At 43.8% G+C, this 13,585-nt stretch overlaps 1 protein-coding gene across 5 annotated transcripts in view; it reads right to left on the reverse strand.

Moving 5' to 3' along the window:
• Positions 1-13,585, reverse strand: part of ZNF423 (zinc finger protein 423) — a 281,345-nt gene that overhangs the window by 180,615 nt on the left and 87,145 nt on the right. For 4 of the 5 annotated variants that reach the window (XM_074551184.1, XM_014268344.3, XM_014268347.3 and 1 more), the window contains exon 3: positions 4,466-4,525. In XM_074551184.1, the coding sequence (XP_074407285.1) occupies positions 4,466-4,525 (60 nt within the window). Of the gene's footprint in view, positions 1-4,465; positions 4,526-10,529; positions 10,686-13,585 lie in introns of those variants that run through there. The other variant, XM_014268348.3, reaches the window with a different exon arrangement.

Genomic DNA, 13,585 nt, shown 5'->3' on the forward strand with positions numbered 1-13,585 from the left:
GATCAGAAGATTGAAAGAGGAGGAGAACAGAAGGAACAGCCAGGAGGGAACAGGCAATGCAAGCCCCTAGCAGCAGAGACAGCATTAAAAACACCCCAGCATGGGCTCTGGTAGCCCTGCAGAAAAAGAAAGTCTCCAAATTGTGTCAAGATGTTGCTCCTCTAGAGATACCAAGTGAAAATTTTGATTTACATAGCTGGGAGATGCCATGCAAAGCATAAGAGAGGAAAATGAGTGACCACAGGATGGTTTTCCTTTATTTTGTGGTTCATTTCTGAAAAGCTGCTGCTTCCCCTTTTTTTTCCCCTGAAAGAAGAGAAACTTTAAAAGAAATTGCAGAACGCAATTAAAAATCTAAAACGGTGCACTGCATAAAAAAAGCACGGGGGAGAAATCTTAACAGGAAAACATCAAATATCTGTGTCCTAAAATATTGTGTTTTGGTTTTTTTCCCCATGCTGTGCTGTGTTAACTTGTCCCTCACACGTGTGCCCAGCTGCTGCTGTGAGCTCGGTGGCAGGGACAGGAAATTTGGAGCTAATGGGGAAAGCAGGGAATACCAACCTGTAATTTATTTTTATGATTTCTGGAATGTTATAATTGAATTACACTAATGTTATGTGCTAATGGATGGTTGGGCACTGAGAGGCCTTTCCTGTTGCAAACGCTGCAAAGAACCCCCACGCTCTGCAAACACTCGTGCACAGAGACATACCCAGGGCCATTTGCCCCCAGCACTCAGGACATGGTCCACTGTTCCCTATTTCCAAAACTTTCTTGATCAGTACTGTAACATGTAGCTGCAGAGAAAAACAAGATACCTTCAACTACCTCAAAAGCAGACACAAAAAAAATTAGGCTTTTAGGTCTGCAGGCTCCTGAGGAGAAGACAGAATCTGCTCTGTTTGCCCCAGACAATTCAGCCAAGATTCCCTGGGGCCTCACAGTCAGGCTAATGAGAAACTCCCCAGCAACTCCCATATAAAATGCTTTCATAGGTCTTTAAAATGCCTTAAATTCTCTATATATTTAGTAAGACATTTTACTTCTTTAAAAATGTCCCTTGTTGCTCCTCAAGATAATACCCTGGTGATGTATTACAACAGAAATGCAGCATTGTCTGACCGGACCTTTGTTTTGTGAGTATTGAACCTTATTTTTGTCTTGGCCTCGAAGAAGCCAGAACGCCTTTTGCAGAGCAGAGGTGGGCACTTGCCTGGCCCCCAGCAGCCCTGCCCAGTCCAAACCCAGTGACACTTGGAGAAGGACAGACAGGCTGCAAGGGCTGTGTGTGTGTTAACAGTGGTGGGGGGGAAAGGAGAGGGAAGAAGTACTCAGCTACACTGTTCCTCTGGAACAGAAAACATCTCTGCTTCTTGGGCAGCAAAACATGCCAGACCAGCTACTCAACAACAAACTAAGTCCTTGGATTAAGGGAGGAAAGGAAAAGGGTTTCTTTCTTCCTTTTACATTAAGGAAAAGATGTTTACAAAACCTGAAGAGGAAGGAAATTTGCTATATGCCCATTGTTAAACAGTACTGGTGGACACAGATTACTCACCCTGGTGCAAGGGCAGCCTCTGCCCTTTCTATGTTGTTTTGATTCTCTAGGTTATTATGCACAGCCTTTAAGTTGTTGTTATTAAAAAAAATAATAATTTAAGCTATTTCTAGCTGTATTTGAAGTACTGGAATAAATTCCTCAGTGCAACTACAGCATGGGCTGGAATCTTGCAAAGCATTTTGCCTTGGCAGATTTTACCAGGAACGAGCAGTTACGCCAGAGCAGGCAGCAACTTGTGTACACTGCCAGAGGAAAAAGGATGGTCCTGTACCAAGCCAGCACCAAACAGACCCATCTGAACACAGGATTTCTTTTGTCATGGTGTTCACAGCCAAGTTTCCATGGGCTGCACTCAGCAGCTCCCACGAGCAGCCCTTGCCCAGTGCCGTGGCATGGTCAGGGATGTGCAGGCTGTGCACCCTCAGTACGTGTCAGGAGCAGAGATGCTCCCCCAGGAGACACCAAGCTTGGAGCCCCATGTTTGGCACACCAAGGAGAGATGGTCATCAGAGCCACCTAGACAAGACACATGACTGCAGACTCAACTCATGTCACAAAAAAAATTTTTAGAATAGCTTCTACTGGTTAGATGAACTAAATAAAACATAGCAGCAAAAGCTCCCTTTTTCCCCACAGATGCACCTATATAGTTATTTCACTAGTAGAAAAATGTATTTCTATATTTTTTAAAAGCTTAAAGTTTACATTCTAGCTGTAACAGCTCTTGCTGTTCGTACAGACTACCCCAAACCTGGGACCATGACTCCCCCAGCCCACAGCAGCTGTGCAGAGTGCCAACAGAATTTTTCAGAAGTCATTTTGTATGTGTTTGCACACACACAGAGATGTACAAACACATACAGGAGAAAGAGAGAGAGAAATATGTTAATTTGAAACATCTGGCAAATGTTTCAGAGTTAACAAGTCCCAGGTTTGGCCTTTGGGGTTTTTTTTCCTTTCAGGGGAGTTAAGGAAGGGGAGGCAATTTTGTCATTTTGGGCCAGGGAAGGAAGGGACATGAAACAAGAAATTGAAGCGTGTTTTTTCACCCTTTATTGAACTTCAACATCACACTACTGAAGCTAATGCAAACAGGAAGATCATAAAAGAACATAATGAAAGTCTCACACACTGGGACTGAGGGACTGGTTTCAGTTACTGAATATAGCTGTGGAGCCACACCACACAAGAGCCAGTGACTCCACACAGCCACACCACCACAAACTGGGGATTTTTAAGCTTCTTCTGTATAGTTCCTCAATCATATTCCAACCTGCAACTTTTGTGCTATGTATTGCATCCCAACTTGACAGGATATGGTATCACATCTTTATACACATACAAGATTGGCATCTGTAGCTACTAAATGTGTTAAGAAGAAACCCCCCCCCAATTAACACACATTTTCCTAAAGCTGCCATAAATCATGCATACAATACATTTCTCCCACATCCCATTTCTTGAATGAGAGCTGTAATTGTGGGAATAAATGAAGAAAAATGGAGACTCAACTAACTTGGTAAAAGCCTTTCACAGTCTGTCTTTTACTTAAGGCATAGTCACCAATACCAACCCCAAATTAACTCTGCTGTGCACAGAAATTTTTTTGGTCATTGTTTTGAACCATAGGCTATTTTGAATGTAATACACTTACAGACTTGTGATAGATAACACCGGTAACTCCACTGCAGTGCTGCTTGAGATGAAGGTCAAGCAAGAGAGCTGGCGAGCGCTCTTTTCATGCACCGTTAGCTCCAGGCACAAAGGGGCCTTCCACATCACAGCTGGGGGTTTGCAGCAGCAGCAGCAATATTTGCTATCAAAGACTAGTGAAAACAAACCCCTCCAAGCAGCCAGAGTGCCCAGAGAAGATGCACCCAGTGCCTCAGAAGAGACATCTGCGAGTGCAGTGGGTACAATGTGAAAGGCCACAAAGTGCCACGCAAAGGCAGCTCGTGCCTTAGAGACCAGAGAGATGCTCACTGTGGTAGGAAAGTGTTCCCTGGGAGCCAGGCTCCCCCTGACTCTTAAACCCATCTAACCAGAAATGCAACACCACTGTTGGTTTTCATATTACTGCTCAGTTTCTCAGCTGTTTCCATATCATTGGTGAGCTTTTAAGAGAATACTATTGCACAGCCCAGTGGGGAGAGAGCACAGAAACTGACTGGCTTCAAAATCAGAAATATTCTGAACATCTCATCAATGTTAAAAACAGACAGCAAAATATCTTTACATGGGGCACAGACTGAGATGTGGCTAGTTACTTTAAACTAGCCACAAACTAATCTGACATTTACCCTCATGCTTGTGTTATCAATACACATTACACAGACAAACTTGATTTATCCTGTTCAATTTCTTGAGCCTCTTTTTATTCAGTTTATTGACCTAACATGGATGAACAAGCTTCAGACACATGTTTATCACTGTCAAGCACACCAAAAGCTTGTTCAAATTTTAAATCTTTCTACCATGGAGATGTACCACTTTTATTCTCCAGCCCTGACAGTACTTTCCAATTTCCTCAGAGAGGAGAAATACACACATTCCAGTTGAGACCGAGGCTTAAAATTCCTATTAAAGCAGCTTTTATGTAATTAGATTGGAATGAATGTGTAACAGTGCCCATTGCAGAAAACTTCAAAGTGGTTATACTGGAGAAATCACAACCCGTTTCAGTGTGCCCACAAGAAGAAAGAATGGCTCTCTGGAGGATAAGAGTATATTAGTCTCTGTGTGTAATAGATTTTATTGACCATATGGAACTGATATAAAAATTGTGTTGCAGTGGGTAGTCTTGGATTTGAGACAGGAATGTGACATACAAAATACAGTTCCTGTAAAAAGCCTGGCAGCTTTCTGGCAGTTTTTGCAATCAGAAGAACCTAAAATATTTACCTGATTGAGTCACTGACGAGTCCCAGGTCAAAGCAAAATCTGAAGATTCACCCTCTTCAACTGAAAAAGAACAAAAATAAGTTGTGATTACTAAAGCAAACCAACTGGAAAGCAAAGTCATCAGAAAACTAGGTCTACTATGACATTAAGTATTAAAACAGACTTCTCCACTGCTGAAAAAGAACTTACTGCTTTCCATAAAATAATTCATAAGGTGGAAATTTAGTAAAGAGATTTTTCCTACTTTTTAACCTAAATATGGGATTTGTGTTTGCAGTTTCTTCCTGAACAGGTAGCAGTAAGTTAATGTGAAAATTTTAATAGACATTTAAACAACACTACCTGGTAAGAATTCATATTTGAAATGTTGTATATTCCCAGCTTGCATGTGCAAAATTGCCATTGTAAATATAGAGGTTGTTTTTGAAATGGATGTTTCAACAGATCATAGTAAAGAACTGTCCTGTGAAGGAAAAATTGCCTGACTTATGTCATCCTAACATACTAACACATCTGCCATATTCAGAACCCAGTGGTATCTTCAGGGCCTTTTCAGAATTAGAAAACACTATTTTGATGTAGAACCATGTTCTGTGATATGGCAGTCACAAATAACTGCTTTTAAGATGCTGTGAAGGCTGTCAGAGCCAGTGCTCAGCACTTGCAAGTGACATAGCTAAAACCTTCTGCCTGTTAACAATTATAAAAATGCCACTTGATTCTTACATTCTTAAAAATAACTAAGAGAACAGCCAACATCAAGCCAAGCAAAAAAAGTGCCTGATTCTGCTGTTAATAAAATCAGTGCTGGTTATACTAATGACAGACTGGGCATTTGAAAGCAGCAACTGCAGAAATTCTTCTTTTGAATTGCAGAAGTTTATCATCATCACCTGCCTACTCTGTCACCCTGACAACAAACAAATTTAAATTATATGTTTTTATTTTCTGATTAATATTATTTACTCTGTGCACTGAACAATTGCTTACCCTTTCAACTAAGTTATGCTGGATTCAAATGCACATTCTACAGAATTCTGCAACTGGAATCCAAACCATATTGCAAAGCCAGAAGCACAACCCAACCCCTGTTGACCAGCCCTGTAAGCTCAGGCCAACCTGCTCCAGTGAATATTTACACTGACATTTGCATCACAAGAGTTTTGATTTTATGCTTTCCTTACATTCTTCCCCCCAGTCCAGTGCAGAATTCTGGCATTTAGTTGATATTAGTGGTAACATCATATGGCATTAGGAACAGAGAATATAATTTACATAGGCAGTGCCTTGACAAATGTAATTCTATGTCCAAACCATAGAAAAATGTGTGCTCCACAGAAGGACACCACTCTGGTTTTATAAATCTGTGTGTTTATTAATGGAGGAGCATGAAATTCAACCATTTCTTTGGAGAAATCATACTTGAGCCTTGGCTCTACTTTTTTCAGAGTCTATGTTAGCATAAAGGCCATGTCACATAATATTAAATTCCAGAATGACAGAGGAAAAACAAGAGGCAAAGCTAGAAGCTTATTGAAGCCATTATTGGTCCTATTCCCTGGCGGTGGCAGAGCCAGCTTGGCTGCCATGTGCTCCCTCCTGAGGGCTCACCTACCATTTTGTGCTCTCTAAGCCACCATCTTGTTCCCATTTTGACCCATCTCTTAATAGAAAAACTCTGGATGCAGTTATCTGAAATACCATTTCAGTCTTACACAAATGCATGTCTTATTTTAACATCAAAATCTATATACACCTGGGAGGGTTTTTGCTCCAAAACTAAATAAGCCAAGTTGGAAATTCATGTACCTTACTCAAAACAGACAAGGGGAATGTTTTAATTTTATTTTATCCTTGACTGCTTTTTGGTTGCTTTGCTTGGAGAGTGTTTTTTTATATTACTACTTTTATGCTGAGGATTTTTATTTCTTTACATTTGTCTTGGAAAAAGAGATTAAAAAAACCCAGTCTGCTAAAAATACATAAAAGAGATACATTTGGTCCCAGTCAAGGAGTAGTATATGGATCTGCACTGGTCATTGACAATTTTAGCAAAACTGACTTTCATGTTGGTTAAACACCAAAGACTGCTCCAGTCCTTCAGCTGCTCTAGGGCAGTTGGCTCCAGCACGTAACAAAACCACAGTTTTTGGAATTCCTTAAATGAGGGCAAAGGTTTGAATCAGCCTCTGTTGGCATTAATTTGCTTTACTCCCTAATGACTGAAAAGGGGACAGAGAACATTCACGTGGAGGCAACAGCATTGAAATTCACTTTATATTATCACAGCCATGGTTTCAGGTTCTCCCCCTCAATTTGCACAGACCCACCACAGAGCTGACAGTGCTGCACATCCAGGGAAGGAAGAGCCAGTGCGATGGAGACTCCTGAGCTTAGGCACAGACACATGGCCCTGCAGCTGCTGTTCACACCACCACCACCACCTTTCCCTTTGCTTTTCCATTTCTCCTTTCCTTCTTTTAAGCCAACATCATCTTTCAGATGCTAAACTACAAGAAAAAGTAACTGCCAAGTGTATTCCAAGAGGGATTACAGTATCAACTGACTCCTTGATCCTCACCTGCCCATCCACCCCCACCCACCCAGCTAGGCAGTGGGGAGAGAGAAACAAGAAGCAAAAGCAGCCACATCCAGGAAAGAAAAACCAAAGGACTGTGTTTATACACCCATTAAGAAGCCCCAAAGGTTTGCTGGGAAATGGTGTCTGTGAAGCTGAAGCAAAAGAAGGTGATCAGGCTTTGTCACAGACAGCAAGTGTAATTGTAGGGAGACACTAAACTCCATGTGCTTCTGCTCCCCCTCCATAATGGGCATAAAACCAAGAGCTGCAAGGTTCCTCTGTGGCTGCCTAATCTTCTGGATATAAATGGTTATTTAAGGAGCCAGCATTTGAAGTGGTGTTACTGCTGGCTTTTCCTCAACCTCAGCAGTGAGCAGAAGCCATGGAAGTCAGGAGGAAATAAAATGTTTGCTTCTTCCTAAAGTCAACCTCAACAGCCAAGCATTTGCTGCTGAAATTTGCTCTCAGTTGCACATGTCTGTTGCTGGAGCCATAGGGAAGCAGGGGGAGACTTCCCAGGCTGATTGGAGATCTGGGGACATGATGCTTTTCACAGAAGGCACAGGAGTCCCACAGACCCCACCTGGGGACAGGCCCCTTGGGGACTGCCTTAGGACTTGGCAAGCCCTCCCTGGCAGGACAGAGTGGACCCAGAAGAGATTTGGTCACTATGGCTGTGAAGGGATTTCCATGTCTCACTACTGAGAAGGAAGTCAAAAACACTCCTAGTCCATAATATTAGCCAGAAAATTATTCACTTAAGCTGAATTTTCAGTTTTTTAATATTTTTGTCAGCATTCCTTGAAATCTAGGTTTGCTCAGGTGACTATGTGTATCAATATTCACTGTGTAGATGACACAGTGAATTTTAACTTGGGGTAAAAAACAAAGCTAGGGAAGATGTACAAAGCATTCAACACAATCACTCTCAAAATACACTGCAGAGTAAGAATAATTCCCCTTTCATTAGCAGGAAAATACATTTTCAGAGACATGCTAGACATACTCATAGCTACCCAAGTCAAGGACTAGACACTTCTATCTGTTCTAGTAAATCACTCTGAATGTGTGGACACCCAAGTCCACAGGGTTGATGTTTAGCATAGGCAGGAGCCACCCACATGCATGAAACACTCTGCAGCTTGAGAAAACCACAAGGAACAGCAGCACCATTCAACACTGAGAACCCTGATTTTCCAAAGCTACTGGAGATCTTGTACAAATTCTCACTCCTTTTCAAGAATCCTTGCGACAAAGAGGGTGAAGGCTCAGCATCTCCTGAAATTTTGGAGCCATTTCATACCTTGAGGAAGGCTGGGTTTGACTTGAAAATAGCCTTGGTCTGGCAGCATAGAAATTCTTATTGTTAGTCAGCTCAAAAGATGGGCAAGTTTGTGGAGTTAACCCTGTGCCCACCTGAGGCCCAGCACAGGGATGTCATTGCTGGTGGCAGAAGGACACATCGGCCTCCCCTCCCTGTTCTGCCCCAGCACAGGAGCCTCCCTGCTGCCATACCTGGACAAGACCTGTGTTCTGCTCCAGCTGACTGTGGGGCCCAAATGCAAGAGCCAGAACAAGCACACAGCTGACATAGAGAGAAGTGTGGGCAATGGCAACATCACAATACAGCACTCCTGCAATGCCAAATATTTGCATTTTGCCCGCTGGTCTCAGATGTTCTCCAAGGATGCTTATTTAATTGCTAGGTCACAAGTGCTGCAGGCTCAAAGATTTCAGTTCTTTGTGCTCAGAGAAACTTCTGAAAGGATTCAGCATCCATTCCCCTAAGAGTGAGAACATCTATTTATGGGGCTACCATTACCTGAACTCCATTCACAGTCACAGTGCTTATTTAACACTTTATCACTCCCAAGAAAGAAGTTAACCTTATCAAAGTAAGATGCTTCTGCACCAAATGTTGATTTCTAGATGCAATCAAGCTTTACAAGTGAGCAACAGCCCTTCAGTAATTCAGGTGGCATGTGTATGCTCCCTTATCCTATTACACAGGCTTCAAGGACCACAAGGACCAGTTTAACACTTCCCATAATACGAAAACACCACAGTTCGCTAACAAAAACGTCGGGAACGTGAGAGCATGAGGAACTACTGAGCAATCTAATGGGTTAGAAGCATGTCCCACAGCTGAGGGGGGGAACTTTCCTGGAACAAGGCTGTTACCAAGCACTGCATTCAGGATCAGGGCCATTCCCTCACCTCCCAGCAACCTCAGAAAACACCAGGTACAAAACACCTTGAATGCACAAAATGCTGGTGCCCCTTTTTTAGTTTGGAGGATTTTGTTAGATTCTGTTGGTGACAGAACTCTCAGCTGAAGCCAGGGAAGTCTCACTGATGCCTGTGTATTAGCTGTAATGTACGTGTCAGGACTCACAGCTTTCCCTCTAGAGAAATACTCCAGCACCAAGCCGCATTGTAAGGCAGTCACACATTAATCACATCTTTTCCTGCCCTAGCTATCAGCACTCACATGCAGGAGCTCCGTGATCTTCTCTAATCTTCAGGCTCCTTTGCCACTTTCAGACACACTATGTGCTGTCCCACCCAGCCTTTGCTCCATCCCTCCCATCACATGCAATTTCATGCTCCCAAATCAGCACAGGACACAGAATAGCCCCCTCCGACCACCATTCATGTGCCACGACTCATCCCACAGCACTGGCAGCCTGGGATTTGATACAGTGCTCTTAATCCTGCAAAATGCAGAGCAGCTCCCATTTCCACAGAGTCAAAGGGAGCTGAGGATGCTCAAAACTTTGTGGATTGGGGATTGTAAAGCAGTCACTTTCCAGCTGCTTGGCATGGCAGGAGCACAAAGGCTGGGAATAACCTTTACACTTTAAATAGCCTGGTGTTTTCCATGTGTATCTAGAGCTCATCTTCGGAAAGGTGCAGACAGGCTGATACCTCAGACTGAAAGAGGAGAACACCTCTGCGCTCCACTGCTGCCCAGAGAGAGTCAGCCCTGCACAGCCCCGGGAACTGCCACCACAACTAGCAGTGGTAAGGGTTCGGAAATGGCTACTCTGAGCAGAAGCCAGCCAACCCTTCCTGCTCACATCACCTCCCAGTTTGCTGTAAGGCTTTCCCCCTCTCCTCCTTAGATGCTCCCTGATAAGATTCCCCATAATATCGGTGAGACGAGAGTCTGCAAAACACAAAACCCTGCAGCAGGGGGGAAGCAGCAGCATGAGGAGCAGCCCCATTCGTTATTAATGCAGCGGCGCTGCGGCAGAGCTGCAGCCGCTGCCCGGGAGCGCTGCAGGGCGCAGAGCCGGCCCCGAGCCAGGCATCGCCGCCTCCAGGAGCCAGGCTGCCCCTCTTTGTCAGCAGCTGGGGCTTTCTCCCGCCACTGTGCACAGAGAAACCTTCACAATCAGCAGGAAAATAGCAGTTTCGAGGGGCTTTGCCAGTCAGCTGAGAATAGATGCCTGTGAGTGTATCCCGACGCATTTACAGTACCTTGCAGCTAGAAAGGAAAGGGAAATCCCCCGATGCCTCTGTACCAACATTCAGGGGAGAAAAAGGTACCTGGCAGAAGCTGCTGGCAGTGCTTTATACCAGCCACTTGAGCCAATTCAGTCCCCTTGGAAATTCAACCTCCCCAGAGGATTCCTCTCAGGTCTCCCCATGTTTACAAGGCATTTTGTTTGTGTGATCATTCCCCTTCAGCTTTAGTAATACTTGGCTCTGTTGGCTGGTGGGAAGGAGCACTGGGACACCAGGGCATCCCCAGAGAGGCCATGGTGCATTCCTTGCCCATGCCCTAGGCTGGGATCCCCCATGGGAACCGGGCATGGTCCTTGGCACAATCGCTCACAGCTCCGGAGCCACCTCCCCATTCTCTCCTGAGTGAGCAGCTGATCCAGCCATTGGTGGCCCTTGGCCAACAAGGGTTTTTTCCACCTTAAATAGGACCGTTATGTATTAGTCCTTTCATGAGCCAGCAGGCCAGGGAATAAGACAAGAGGGTTTACTGACATGGCTTATTTAGCTAGTTCAGAGCCTAAATTTGCACAAGTTCTCTAGCTGCTTTTCTCCAAAGTCAGTAATAGGGCTTGGCAGAGACTGTGGGTTTTGCTGGCAAAGTCAGCCTTTTTGTGTGAAGGAGGGAGGAGTGGGGAAACCCAGACTGCTGTGCTCACTAGGTCAAGGAAAAGAAAAAAAAAAGAAAGGAAAAAAAAGGAAAAAAAAGGAAGAAGGATGAGACAAATGGGACAGAATTACAAAGGGAAACTGAAAAAAGATCGTTAGGAACAGAAAAAGATGTGAAGGTGATTAAGGAGAACAAGACAAACAACAAAATAAGGTAGCACTAGCAGGTTTATGCAAAGGAGATCTAATTATGGGTGGCTAAATCCTCCAGGACATTAATATTCCATCGTAATGTGTCTAGTTTCCTCCTTTCCAGACATGGCAGGGAGGAAATGAGAATCACTTAGATACACTGTTTAATGAGCAAATGATGGACGATCACCAAATACAGCCTGCCTGATAAGTATCCATTAGCTTAAACTCGCACAGTAAATCTGTGTGCAGCTAACGGGCCTGCCTCTTCCAACGCTCCAGCAAAACTTAATGGAACTGCAGCCAGAGAAAGGGAGCCTTGTAAATAAAAATCTCATCTCACTGAGACGAGAAAGACTGTAGGACATACATAATGGCTAATCACAGCCCTTCCCACAGACTGCACACCTGACTCACAAGCCAGGGTGTATTTATTCCCAGAGCTCATATTTAGTTTTTTGTGTTTCTAATTCACATACTTCACTGGAGACAGATATTTCCCATCCAAATCTATTATGTAAATAAATACGAGGGTTAGGTGTAATAAAATGCAGTCAGTGTTTCACATTGCAGTCAGGATCAACATCTTATACATGCAATACATTAAGCCTGCAGTTCTTAAAACTGAGCCTACACACACCCCATAACACATTTGGGATCAATACTCTCATGGTTCTTATAGCTTGCCATCAAATGTTAATCCCCAAAGGACAGGGTGGATTTTTTTTTCCTTTAAATACTATGTACTGCAATTAAATCTATGAAATGTTCAGGAATTTAGAGGTTTCTTCTTCTGTTTCTGCCTGGCGTTTCTGGCCATGAGACTGCTGGAGTGCACCCTACCCAGCTCAAGGAACCCATCCTGCTGATGGTCCTTTGCTGCCTGGCACAGATGCCCCCCTGACATCCTGCAGCCCCTGACCCATCACCTGCTATGAGCTCCCCTGGAAATGGATGGGAGGACCCAGAGCTCCTGCCCTCACCTGCCCCAGCTGGGCTGAGCCACACACAGGCAGGGCTGGAGAGGTGGAGATACACAAGGAGATGGGGCACAGGGTGGCCAGGTCCTGTGGGCAGGGACACAAAGCACTGGCTGCCTGTGGGCACCCTCCTCTCTGCATTGGTACATCCATTTCTAAGGCAACTGTCACCATAGTGTCTGCACCTTCTTTCAAAAATAGATCTACTGTGAGTAAGCAGGCACTTTAAAGCTCAAGTGAAACAAAACAGGTGAATCCAACAATCTCCACATTGCTCATAAAATCACAGATTCTGCTTCAGAAACCAAGGGTTAAAATATTCTTGTTGCATTTGTAATACAACTGGGTAACAGAAATGTTTATATGTTGAAACCCTACCAAACCAAAGCAAGGAAAGTAGAGAAAAGGAAGATTAACACCTCTACAATTCATGGCCAGGGCTTCAAAACCATGAGTCAAATTTGCAAGTTGTGAAGTGATCCTTTGATCTGCTAGAAATGCCAAGAGCAGGCTGAGCTTACCCAAAGACAAGATGATGGTGATGATGCAAGCAACAGACCAGAGGTGGGTCAGCAAGTGCAATGACAAAGGTGTTACTCAAATAATTGCAGTATCTTACACCTTCCGCCAAACTTCAGGTTTAGAAGTTGCACTGTGAAGGCTCTGCTCCCCCCTATGCACTTCTGAGCACAGACACTGAGTTAAGATACACAAATCTCAGGTACCACCCAAAAGAATGTTTGCAAACACATGGGGCTGTGTTGGAAGTCAGCAGACCTGAGACTTGCAGCTGGCAGAGACAAGGTGCACATGGCAGAGTTCAGATGGAGGGGATTGCACCGGCCAAAAGGACGCCAGAAAGGCCTTGACTGTTTCTTGAGCATAACAAAAGGCCTGCAATGAAATGAAGTTTCAAAATCAAGTCAAAACATCATGAAATTTAAACACTGGGCTTTGCACAGAGAATGCAGGGTGTCACCAAGTCAGATTTATTGCAAAACTTTGCTTCTCTGGGAAAGAAAAAAGAAATGAAAAATAAAAAAAAGGCAGGGGAAAGACAGGGAAGAGCACCATTTTTACATTAAGGCTATAAAGTTTCTCTATTAGCAGGACACCTAATAAATTTACCTGTGCTGGCCCTGTATTCAGACATCCAATAAGAATGCCGAAAGGTTAACACTAACACAGCCTAATGATACAAAGAAAGGGGAATGTTCTGAAAATAATCTACATGTATGGAAACAGGAACCA

This window comes from Zonotrichia albicollis, chromosome 13 (genome assembly GCF_047830755.1).
Source record: "Zonotrichia albicollis isolate bZonAlb1 chromosome 13, bZonAlb1.hap1, whole genome shotgun sequence".
NCBI lineage: Eukaryota > Metazoa > Chordata > Aves > Passeriformes > Passerellidae > Zonotrichia > Zonotrichia albicollis.